The 12,984-nt window shown below is 46.4% G+C and overlaps 1 protein-coding gene across 3 annotated transcripts in view; it reads left to right on the top strand.

Moving 5' to 3' along the window:
- LOC105477731 (transmembrane protein 40) overlaps nt 1-12,984 on the top strand; it is a 33,499-nt gene that overhangs the window by 14,395 nt on the left and 6,120 nt on the right. For all 3 annotated transcript variants that reach the window (XM_011734407.2, XM_011734412.2, XM_011734408.2), the window contains exons 2-5: nt 11-91; nt 746-877; nt 7,132-7,221; nt 8,929-8,982. In XM_011734407.2, coding sequence (XP_011732709.2) covers nt 19-91; nt 746-877; nt 7,132-7,221; nt 8,929-8,982 — 349 coding nt within the window. In that variant the 5' untranslated portion in view covers nt 11-18. The remainder of the gene's footprint in view (nt 1-10; nt 92-745; nt 878-7,131; nt 7,222-8,928; nt 8,983-12,984) is intronic.

Genomic DNA, 12,984 nt, shown 5'->3' with positions numbered 1-12,984 from the left:
ATTCCTCCAGGAAAAGCCATGGAGACTTCAGTATCCCCCTCCCAGCCTCAAGACAACAGTCAAGTCCACAGAGAAACGGAAGATCTAGACTGTACGTTTGCCTTCTCTGACCCTCTGGGCAAAACCACATGGGAGGTGGAGTCCAAAAGTAGAAGGGACGGAAGAAGACCCTGCTCAGCTCATTTTGCACAGGGCCTCAAATCACAGTTGAAGTGGGGAAGTAGTGGTTTTACACACATGCACACATACATGTGCATGGTCCAATCTGTCTTCCTGTGCTGTCTAGCTATGGGGACCCTCAGCTGCTTGCCAAATCTCAAGAATTCTCTGGGGGCTTGGGCTGGCACTAGGGATACCCCTAGAAGGTAGAGAGGGTCCTGTGTGACCCCAGAATGGGGAATGGGAAGGTTTAGGGCTTGATCACACCCCATCTTGGCTGTAATTTACAAAGGATCCTAAATTGGCAACTCCTCTACAGAGTCTAGCTTTCTCTGGGCAGGGCAGGGGGCTTAGAAGCCCCTTTTCTGAGTCCATATTCAGATAAATCTCTGTACTGAGCCTTCCTTGAGCCCCTGGTATCTCTGAGAGCCTTGGTCTCCTGCACGTTGCATTGGCCCTAGATATTTGGGAAGATAATCCAGTCCTTCCTGGCTCAAGTCCAAGTAGAACCCTGGAGAGGACTGGGTGGTCCCTGGGGTGGGAAGGGTGGGAAATGCTCATCCCCTGGCCTCTATGTGCCTTGCAGATGGAGAGACAGATTTCCATAAGCAAGATGGGAAGGCTGGACTATTTTCCCAAGAACAGTATGAAAGAGACAAGTCTTCTTCCTCCTCCTCCTCTTCCTCCTCATCCTCTTCTTCCTCCTCCTCCTCCTCAGGTATAGCAAATATTTAAATATATGTGCATTATTCAAGAAAAAGATTTACATGGGGAAACAATCCCCCATACTTGAAGTCATTGAAGTATTTGAAACTCCAATACTGTTTCTCCACATTCTCTTCTAGAGCCGATCTGTCCACACGTCCTTCTATGTACACAGTTATAATTGATAGTATAGGCAATTCTGTCCTCCATTTAAAAATTTCCCCCATCTTGTCCTAAGCTTTTTGCCATGTTATTCTGTAATATCTCTGCAGCTATTTTTATTTATTTATTTATTTATTTTGAGATGGAGTCTTGCTCAGTCGCCCAGGCTGGAGTGCAGTGGTGCAATCTCGGCTCACTACAAGCTCTGCCTCCCGGGTTCACGCCATTCTCCTGCCTCAGCCTCCCAAGTAGCTGGGACTACAGGTGCCCGCTGCCACGCCTGGCTAGTTTTTTGTATTTTTTAGTAGAGAGGGGGTTTCACCGTGTTAGCCAGGATGGTCTCGATCTCCTAACCTCGTGATCCACCGCCTCGGCCTCCCAAAGTGCTGGGATTACAGGCGTGAGCCACCGCGCCCAGCCTCTGCAGTTATTTTTAATGTTTACCGAACAGCCCCTCAAGTGGCTGCATCTCATGTAAAGTAACATTTAGGTTTATTAGGGGCACCCCAGTGCCATAGTCAAAGCGTGTGTTACAGGTTCAAATCCTGTCTTTACCACTAATTAGCTACATGTTCTTGGGTAAACTGCTCAACCCCTGGCTGCCTCAGTGCCCTCATCTATAAGATGGGGATGATAGCAATACATAATACCTCATGGGATTCTTGTGAGGATTAAATTCGTTATACAGGTAAAGTCTTAGCAAAAAGGACATATTAATAGCTCTAAAAGTGGCCGGGCGCGGTGGCTCAAGCCTGTAATCCCAGCACTTTGGGAGGCCGAGACGGGCGGATCACGAGGTCAGGAGATCGAGACCATCCTGGCTAACACGGTGAAACCCCGTCTCTACTAAAAAAAATACAAAAAACTAGCCGGGCGAGGCAGCGGGCGCCTGTAGTCCCAGCTACTCGGGAGGCTGAGGCAGGAGAATGGCGTGAACCCGGGAGGCGGAGCTTGCAGTGAGCTGAGATCCGGCCACTGCACTCCAGCCTGGGCGACAGAGTGAGACTCCGTCTCAAAAAAAAAAAAAAAAAAAAAATAGCTCTAAAAGTAATTGTGTTATGATCTTCCCCTCCCACGTTTATCATGCTCATGAGCGTCCTTGTGCAAAAGCTTTTGCCTTTTGAATTTTTGTACAAATCATTCCTAAGTATTGATTCCTTGTCAGTACTTTAGTGGGTTTAGAGGAACGACATCTCCAATAGCATCTTTTTTTTTTTTTTTCTTTTTTTGAGACACAGTCTTGCTCTGTCGCCCAGGCTGAAGTGCAGTGGTATGATCTTGGCTCACTGCAACCTCTGCCTCCTGGGCTCAAGCGATTCTCTTGCCTCAGCCTCCTGAGTAGCTGGGATTACAGGCACTTGCCACCATGCCTGGCCAAATTTTTGTATTTTTAGTAGAGACAAAGTTTCTCCATGTTGGCCAGGCTGGTCTTGAACTCCTGATCTCAGGTGATCTGCCCGCCTTGGCCTCCCAAAGTGCTGGGATTACAGGCGTGAGCCACTGTGCCTGGCCTCCAATAGCATCTTGATTACAAATAACCACATTATTCTCCAAGAAACAGTAGAATGTTCTTTCATTTGTATTCTTTTAATTCAAAATATAAGGCTGAATTTTATAGTAGTAGCACCAGCAATATTTATTGAATGCTTACTCTGTGCTGGGAGCTGTTCTAAGCACTTGCATGTAATAACTCAATTCTCCCAGCAACCCATATAGGAAGGTACTATTATTATTCCCAGTTTACAAGTGAGAAAACTGAAGCACAGAGAGGACAACTGACGTGCTCTAAGAGAACTCAGTAACCAACTTGGGATTCCCTGGAGGTTTTTGTGGAACCGGGGAGGCTAACTCTCCTCAGCCAGAGCTCCTGCACTATGATCTCTTTTATGCTGTGGGCTTGAGCTTAAGATTTTATTTAATGGAAGGTCCCCTGGGCTGGAAGGAAAAAAAAAAAAGAAAAGAAAAGCTCTGGTCTTATGTCCTCATGTTGCAAATGCTGAGACCAAGGCCCAAAGCCACAAAATCAATGATCATTTCAGCAGAGGAGGGAGAGTGGCCAGTGGGCCCCGTGGGTTTGTTTGTAGCCAGTCTCCTCATGGCACTGGAAAGGAAGCCATCTCCCCATTTAAACACAAAAAACGAGAAAACACACAAGCCCACCGTGTATGAGGTTTGGCTCTGGAAGAAGAGTTTCCAGGTGCAGGGAGGGGGCTGTTTGTTGCCTGTCGTTTTGTTTCTCCTCCCTGGGCTGGAAGGAGTGTTCTGTCCTCTGGTTGTCCCTCAAGGAGTGCTGCTCCTCCAAAAATGTCCCCCATGTGACCATAATCCCTGGCACCCAGGCACCCTGGAGTCTCCACCTCATACATGGGACTGGCTGAAATTAGCCAAAGGGAGCACTAAGAGAAAGCAGCAGGAGAAAGCCACAGTCCTAGAAGCATGAAGACAGGCTGACATTCAGGATCCTGGTCCCTGATCCTACCGTGACTGACCTGCAGCCAGAACATGACTACCTGTTTTTCAGGCCCGGAGGGGACCTGTTACCCCAGAGGCCCCAAGCCTGGGTACCTCATTGCAGCCCTGCCGTCCTCACACGCAGGACCCTCACTCATAGTCACATCCAGCATCTCTCTCCCACATACCTGTTTTATTTATTTATTTATTTTTACTTATTTATTTATTTTTTTGAGACAGAGTCTTGCACTGTTGCCCAGGCTGGAGTGCAGTGGCGTGATCTCGGCTCACTGCAACCTCCGCCTCTTGGGTTCACACCATTCTTCTGCCTCGCCTCCCGAGGAGCTGGGACTACAGGCACCCGCCACCACACCCGGCTAATTTTTTGTACTTTTAATAGAGACGGGGTTTTACCGTGTTAGCCAGGATGGTCTCGATCTCCTGACCTCGTGATCCGCCGGCCTCAGCCTCCCAAAGTACTGGGATTACAGGCGTGAGCCACCGCGCCTAGCCCACATACCTGTTTCAATCTAGTTATTTTTAGATGAAGTTTTATTTTCAACTGTAAAAGATTACACACAGGTACTTTATAGAAAATATAGAGTATATAGGGAAACAGAAATATGAGAAAATAAATCACCCTTTGCTCCATTACCCAGAGATAACCACCCAAAACGTATTAGTGTATTCCTTACATTTATTTAACAAATATTTACTGAGCACCAAACTTGTGCCAGTCTTTGTCATGGGTACTAGGGACACTAGCAAAGAATAGTGAGTCTTTTTTTTTTTTTTTTTTTTTTGAGACAGAGTCTCGCCCTCTGTCGCCCAGGTTGGAGTGCAGTGGCGCGATCTCAGCTCACTGCAACCTCCGCCCCTTCAGGTTTAAGCAGTTCTTTGCCTCAGCCTCCAGAGTAACTGGGATTTCAGGCGCATGCCACCACACCCAGCTAATTTTTTTGTATATTTTTAGTAGAGATGGGGTTTTACCATCTTGGCCAGGCTGGTCTTGAAGTCCTGACCTCATGATCCACCTGCCTTGGCCTCCCAAAGTGCTGGGATTATAGGCGTGAGCCACCATGCCCAGCCGAACAGTGAGTCTTTCTGCCATGGTTAACTTTTTTTAAAAATTTATTTATAAAGAAAAGAGGCTGGGCGCAGTGGCTCACTCCTGCAATTCCAGCACTTTGGGAGGCCAAGGCAAGCAGATCACCTGAGGTTAGGAGTTCAAGACCAGCCTGGCCAACATGGTGAAACCCTTTCTCTACTAAAAATACAAAAATTAGTCAAGTGTGGTGGCGGGAGCCTGTAATCCTAGTTACTCAGGAGGCTGAGGCAGGAGAATCACTGAAGCTGGGAGGCAGAGGTTGCAGTGAGCCAAGATTGTGCCATTGCACTCCAGCCTGGGTGACAGAGTGAGACTCCGTTTCAAAAAAAAAAAAAGAAAAGAGAAAGAAAAAAGGTGCATTTAGCTCACAGTTCTGCAGTTTGGGTAATTTTTTAAGTAACTCAGTCAGAGAGCATACACAAAAAATAGTCTTCATTTTAAACAGCATATATTCCATAATACCTTTTATTTAAAAAAATTGTATTAGGCTGGACAGGGTGGCTCACGCCTGTAATTCCAGCACTTTGGGAGGCCAAGGTGGGTGGATCAATTGAGTCCAGGAGTTCGAGACCAGCATGGGCAACATAGCGAAACCCCATCTCTACTAAAATACAAAAAATTAGCTGGGCATGGTGGCACATACCTGTAATCCCAGCTATTCAGGAGGCTGGGGTGTGAAGATCACTTGAGCCTGGAAGGTCAAGGCTACAGTGAGCCCTGATTGTACCACTGCACTTCAGCCTTGGTGACAGAGTAAGACCCTGTCTCCAAAAAAATTGTATTATGAATATATCACAGAAAAAGCTAAAACAATGTTTATTCACACATTGATGGCAATTGTCTCTAGTGGATAAAATTTAGAGTAATTGCCAGCTGTGGTGGTGCACACCTGTAATTCCAGCACTTTGGGAGGCCAAGGTGGGTGGATCACCTGAGGTCAGGAATTCACAACCAGCCTGACTAATATGGTGAAACCTCGTCTCTAGTTAAAAAAAAAAAAAAAAATTAGCCAGGCGTGGTGGCACATGCCTGTAATCTGAGCTACTTGGGAGGCTGAAACAGGAGAATCATTGTACCTGGGAGGCGGAGGTTGCAGTGAGCCGAGATCGTGCCACTGCACTCCAGCCTGGGCAACAAGAGCAAAACTCCGTCTCAAAAAAAAAAAAAAAAAAAGCCAGGCGCGGTGGCTCATGCCTCTAATCCCAGCACTTTGGGAGGCCAAGGCGGGCGGATAACCTGAGGTCGGGAGTTCAAGACTAGCCTGACCAACATGGAGAAACCCTGTCTCTACTAAAAGTACAAAATTAGCCGGGCATGGTGGTGGGCACTTGTAATCCCAGCTACTAGGGAGGCCGAGGCAGGAGAATCGCTTGAACCTGGGAGGTGGAGGTTGCAGTGAGCTGAGATCACGCCATTGCACTCCAGCCTGGGCAACAAGAGAGAAACTCTGTCTCAAATAAAAAAAAAAAAAGAAAGAAAATTGGAATAACTTTTACTTTGTTTTCTGTATTTCTTTATTTTGCAACATGCATTATCTTTTTAGCAATAAAAAGTCATTTTTTGCACTGATGAATATTTGTGAAATATAGAAGAGAATAGAAGTCAAAATCCTCTCTTCTGAGATAAACACCACTGTTGTGATTTTGTTGAGCTTCCCAATCCCTCTTCCTCCTTATCCAGTTGAGATCACAGATGCACTGATGTTGAAGCACAATTAATTTGGTTTCCTGGAATTTTTTAAATTGCCCATGACTGACCAGGAGGTCCCATGGTCCTGTCTTGGGATAAAGGAATCTTTTGGACCTGGAGGCAGAAACTCATAGACCTGAATTCTTGGAATGCTGACTGGCCAAAGAGCACAAATGACAACCATTTTCAAGTCTTGATCAAGCTCCTGTTCACAGCTAGGCACCCTTGCAGGGTGGAGAACCCAGGTCATGTCCGTCAGGAGATGAAATGTTTGGAGAGAGGCACATCATGAGACTGCTGACCTTCATGTCCATTGAGTCAAGGACAAACAGTTGGTGCTATAGAAACCCCAGCAGGGAAAGGCAAGACCAGTGTGAGCTGGGGCAGTTGGCAAAGGCTTTCTATAGGAGGTGTGACATCAGCTTAAGCTTCTCAATAACACAGACAAACAGGAAGGATATTCCGGCGGGTGGGAGACACAGCAAACATCCAGAGCCAGTGTGATGGGTGGGGAAACAGAGATGACACAGCCCCTGCACTTGGTGGGATGGAAGACATCTCAGTACTGTGACGCCTCATGGGACCTTGTCTTATCTTCATGGAAGTCTGATAAAGTAGGCAAGGCAGCAGCAGAAATATTGTGTAGACATGAAATCAACAGAAATATTAAGGGATTTGTCCAAAGTCACACAGAATGTGAGTGGCAGGTCTCCTATCTCCAGTCCCCAAATCAGAGTTCCTCCCACCAAACCACACTCTTCGCATAAACTAAATTCTGAGAATGGCCACCAGAATGAACGCATTCCCAGCTCAGTCCAGGCGGAGCTTCTCCTCCAGCTTGTGTTTGTTCCCCGCAGAGAGCAGCGATGAAGACCAGCACCCCAGAGCAACCAGAAAACGTCGACGGAGCCTGGGGGCTGGACACCCCCATGGGAACAGCTCACCCGGTAGGCAATAGGCCTTACCATTTTTCTTTTGCCTGCTCACTCACTGTTGAGTTTCTCAGTGGGACTGAACCTGCCTGTGTGATGTTCTTCACAGCATTGTTTACAGCAGGATAAAATAGGAAATAGCCTGACAGCAGCAGAATAAAGGATGCTGCACCCTGTCCTGGTGACAGCTCTGCTCTTCATCTATCGCTGAACCGAAAAAGAAAGATGCCAAATCATAGAATTAATTTGATCTCGTATATACTTTATAAAAATTCAGACATATGGTTATAATCAAAACTGGAAGGAAAAATACCAAAATGTTAATAGTCGTTATCTCAGGATGGTGGAATTATAAGTGATTTTTATTTTCCCTTTTTTGAACTGTCCTATACTATAAATAATTTACAATGAGCATGTTTTATTTTTTATTTATTTATTTTTTGGAGACAGGGTCTCACTCTTGTTGCCCAGGCTGGAGTGCAATGGCGCGATCTTGGGTCACCATAACCTCCACCTCCCGGGTTCAAGCAATTTTCCTTCCTCAGCCTCCCAAGTAGGAGGCTAGGATTACAGGCATGTGCCACCATGCCTAGCTAATTTTGTATTTTTAGTAGAGATGGGGTTTTACCATGTTGCTCAGGCTGGTCTCCAACTCCTGGACTCAAGTGATCCACCCACCTCGGCCTCCCAAAGTGCTGGGATTACAGGGGTAAGCCACCGCGCCTGGCAGAGCATGTTTTATTTTTACAACCAGGAAATAATTTTTGCAAAAGAAATAAACAACAAATTTCATAGGAAGGAAAGACCACGGGGAAAAGGGCTGAATTATTGCCTAGTACAGAACCTGTCACACAGAAGCTGTTTAATAAATGCTGCCCATGAAGCTAGAGCTGAGCCCTGGGTTCTCTTTCTGGATATAAACATGATTAGGAACGCAGGCTTTGGCAACAGACCTAGTAGAGTTGCCACTTGCTGGCTATATGACTTTGGGAAAATAATGTAACTGTTTGAGCCTCAGTGTCCTTATCTGTATAATGGGTGGGGTAGGTACTAATACCTTCTTCATAGGATGTCTGTGAGGAGCAAATGAAGTATTAAATATAAATCACTTAGTACAGTGTTGGTGCATGCTAGTGCCCAATATATACCCACTATTAACCCTGAGCAAGGTCCAAGTCCTCTTAGGTCTTGAGTGCTTTATGAATGTGGTCACCTCTGGAAGCTCTGGGGGCATCAGAGAGGGCAAAGGGAAGGTACTTGTGCTGCCTTGCCTCTTGAAGACCACCCCCCACCTCACCTCCAGCACAAGGACTCTGGTACTTCTTTTTTTTTTTTTTTTTTTGAGACGGAGTCTCGCTCTGTCGCCCAAGCTGGAGTGCAGTGGCCGGATGTCAGCTCACTGCAAGCTCTGCCTCCCGGGTTTACGCCATTCTCCTGCCTTAGCCTCCCGAGTAACTGGGACTACAGGTGCCCACCACCTCGCCCGGCTAGTTTTTTGTATTTTTTAGTAGAGAGGGGGTTTCACCGTGTTAGCCAGGATGGTCTCGATCTCCTGACCTCGTGATCCGCCTGTCTCAGCCTCCCAAAGTGCTGGGATTACAGGCTTGAGCCACCGCGCCCGGCCGGACTCTGGTACTTCTTAAGCTTCAAAGCCGTGGGAGATGGAAGTGGCCTGGGTCACTGTGTTTGGGAGTTCTGACTAAGGGGTTTGTCTCCATCCAGGTCCTGGGCATGGGGAGCCTGACGTTTTGAAGGATGAGCTTCAGCTCTATGGAGGTAATCAGTTTCCCAGTGGCTTTGGAGAAAACAATTAGACGAAGGAAAAGAGGGCTTTGTTGAGCAGAAACAAGGTCATGAGGGTGATTCATGAGCTGAAAAGTCCCACCCAAATACAGGAGATGTGGCCAGTTGGGTGGTTATGACATTGGCAGGTGGGGAGGTGGGCATGAGATTGTCTTGAGGAAATCCTGCATTTTCTGGGGTCTTTGTTTGTTTTGAGACGGAGTCTCACTCTGTTGCCCAGGCTGGAGTGCAGTGGTGTGATCTCAGCTCACTGCAACTTCCACCTCCCGAATTCAAGTGATTCTCCTGCCTCAGCCTCCCCAGTAGGTGCGACCACAGGTGCACACCACCACACCCAGCTAATTTTTTGTATTTTTTGTAGAGACGGGGTTTCACTATGTTGGCCAGGATGGTCTTGATCTCCTGACCTTGTGATCTGCCCACCTCAGCCTCCCGAAGTGCTGGGATTACAGGCGTGAGCCACCTCGTCCAGCCAATCCTGCATTTTCGTCTGAGCTATAACCTTGACTTATGGGGTGACCATGAACAGTCACCCACTTTTCTGGGCCTCAGCTCCTAAACGAGTAGAATGGGACGTGATCGGTAACCCCTCTCTTGGAATACTGGGCTGTTTCAGCACACAAGGAAAAATTAAGGATCTGATCTCCACAATACCCATTTTACAGAATAATTATTTCTAATACCCTGATTACTACAGTGAGGAGGCATAAATAATATGGCGCTTTGGTTGGTAGCACTAGGATGCAATAGAACTTGTAGAATGAGAAACAAAAAAAGAAAAAAAAAAGAACTTGTAGAATGAACTCTTTTGCCAAAGAATATGACAAATGCACACTACTAGATAAGAAAGCTTTAATATCTGTGTTTAATCCAATATTTCTGAAATCTACATCGTCTCCTAATGCCTGGCAATAACCTAAGTAAAACAGTGGAAAACACTTATGTATATGCTAAAGAAAAGATTTCATTTGTTATGTAACAAATACAATCAGTGGTTACCTCTGGGTCATCTGTCTTGTGGGTTTTTGTTTTTGTTTTTTGTTTTTTGTTTTTTTTGCGACACGGTCTCACTCTGTTGTCCAGGCTGCAATGCAGTGGTATGATCATGATTCACTACAGCCTCAACCTCCTGGGCCCAGGTGATCCTCCCATCTCAGTCTCCCAGGTAGCTGGGACTACAGATGTGTGCCACCATACTCAGCCAATTTTTTTTATTTTTTAGTAGAGACAGAGTTTTGCCATGTTGCCCAGGCTGGTCTCAAACTACTGAGCTCAAGTGATCCTCCCGCCTTGGCCTCCCAAAGTGCTAGAATTACAGGCATCTTTCTTTTCTTTCTTTCTTTCTTTTTTTTTTTTTTTTTGTTACAGAAACAAGTATAATCTGGTTTAGAAAAATGTTTTTAATTACTCAAGTAATTTAAGAAAGGTTTCACTGGGTATAAAATAAGATAAACCTTTATGTTCATATGTATTTTAAAATATTTTTCTCATTAAGTAATTCATATTCACTGTAGAAAATGTAGATACAGTCACGTATTCATGAATTACTTCTTTCCCCCAGACATTGGAGGTGCTTAGTAAATTACATTGCTTGAGTCTCATTTCATGTTGTCCTTGATATGCTCTCTGCACTCTCCGTATTGGCCCCTCTGATCACTTTGCAGATGGCGTTCAGTGTGCTGAGTGCCTATTGTCACATGCTAAGTGCCCCTTGTGGTGTTCATGTCCTGGGGCTGCCCTGAGGGACAGGAAACGTACAGAAGTTGGGGCCTGATGGTAGGAAGATCATACAAGTGCCTGTCTGCCCTTAAGGGAAAGAAGATGACAGGCTAGGAGCAAGGTCACCAGGGAACTAGAACAGGCACCAAGAACCACATGGTGAATGGTGTGGGAAGGACACCCAGGACTGGATTAATGCAGAGGTGGCAGCTCAGGTCTATAGGACTCAACTCACCCTTGGCAGCCCAGCCAAGTGGCTCAACAATCAGGGCGGGAGCCAAGGATTGAGGTGTACAAGCCAGCTTGGCTCCCACATGCTCAGACCCTGGTAGGTCTAGAAGCCAGCAAGATGGCATGAGCTTGGAGTTGCCTGTCTAGTCCAGAGTTCTATGGGTAAAAGGCAGCAGGTGTCATCACCTGCATCTGGATAGCCTGGAGCAGGCATGTGCAAATGGGTGGCCCATGTGGGCAGATGCTTTTTATCTGGCTCACAGAATGGCTTTTGGGGGGTCAGGGTAGGGGTAGGTTTTTTTTTTTTATTTTTTGGTTTTTTGAGATGCGGTCTCACTCCTTTGCTCAGGCTGGAGTGCAGTGGTGCCATCTCGGCTCACTGCAACCTCCACCTCCCGGGCTCAAGCGATTCTCCTACCTTAGCCTCCTGAGAAGCTGGGACTACATGCATGCGCCACCATGCCCAGCTAATTTTTGTATTTTTGGTAGAGACAGGATTTTACCATATTTCCCAGGCTGGTCTTGAACTCCTGGATTCAAGTGATCTATCTGCCTTGACCTTCCAAAGTGCTGGGATTACAAGTGTGAACCATAGTGCCCGGCCCACACAGAAACACAGAATGCTTTTTTTTTTTTTTTTTTCCTGTGTTTTTAGTAGAGTTGGAGTTTCACTGTGTTAGCCAGGTTGGTCTCGATCTCCTGACCTTATGATCCACCTGCTTCGGCCTCCCAAAGTTCTGGGATTACAGGTGTGAGTCACCGCCCCCGGCCCAGAACGCTTTATTTATTTATTTATTTTGAGACGGAGTCTTGCTCTGTCGCCCAGGCTGGAGTGCAGTGGTGTGATCTTGGCTCACTGCACGCTCCGCCGCCTGGGTTCATGCTATGCTCCTGCCTCATCCTCCCAAGTAACTGGGACTACAGACGGCCTCCACCACGCCTGGCTAATTTTTTTGTGTTTTCAGTAGAGACGGGGTTTCACTGTGTTCACCAGGATGGTCTTGATCTCCTGACCTCCTGATCCTCCCGCCTCAGCCTCCCAAAGTGCTGGGATTACAGGCATGAGCCACCGCGCCAGGCCCAGAATGCTTTTTTAAAATTATGATTGTGTGGCCAGGCGCTGTGGCTCACGCCTGTAATCCCAGCACTTTGGGAGGCTGAGGCAGGTGGATCACTTGAGGTTAGGAGTTCAAGACCAGCCTGGCCAACATGGCAAAACCCCGTCTCTACTAAAAATACAAAAATTAGCCAGATGTGGTGGCACCCTTAATCCCAGCTACTCAGGAGCCTGAGGCAGGAGGATTGCTTGAACCTGGGAGGCAGAGGTTGCAGTGAGCTGAGATCATGCCACTGTACTCCAGCCTGGGCGGCAGAGTGAGACTCTGTCTCAAATAAATAAATAAATAAATATTATAAATATATAATAGATAATTTATACAAATTATATAATATATAAATATATGTTTATATAAAATCATATAATATATAAATATGTATAAATTATATATATATGTAATTATGATTGTGAGAGCCAGACACTATGGCTCGCACCTGTAATCCCAGCTACTTGGGAGGCTGAGGCAGGAAGAGTGCTTCAGCCCAAGCGTTTGAGACTGCAGTGAGTCATGATTGTGCCATTGCCCTGCAACCTGGATGACAGAGAGAGAACCTGTCTCTAAATAAATAAATTTTAAAAATAAAATTATGAATGTAAATATATTTCATCAATTCTACACCACATTTTTTTCACATTTGAATATTTCTGAAATCAGGATGCATCTTAAAAATCACTGGCAAAGGCCGGGCGCGGTGGCTCAAGCCTGTAATCCCAGCACTTTGGGAGGCCGAGACGGGCGGATTACGAGGCCAGGAGATCGAGACCATCCTGGCTAACACAGTGAAACCCCGTCTCTACTAAAAAATACAAAAAACTAGCCGGGCGAGGTGGCGGGCGCCTGTAGTCCCAGCTACTCGGGAGGCTGAGGCAGGAGAATGATGTAAACCCGGGAGGCGGAGCTTGCAGTG

Source organism: Macaca nemestrina, chromosome 2 (assembly GCF_043159975.1).
Source record: "Macaca nemestrina isolate mMacNem1 chromosome 2, mMacNem.hap1, whole genome shotgun sequence".
Lineage (NCBI taxonomy): Eukaryota > Metazoa > Chordata > Mammalia > Primates > Cercopithecidae > Macaca > Macaca nemestrina.
This window is presented reverse-complemented; position numbering and strand designations above follow the sequence as displayed.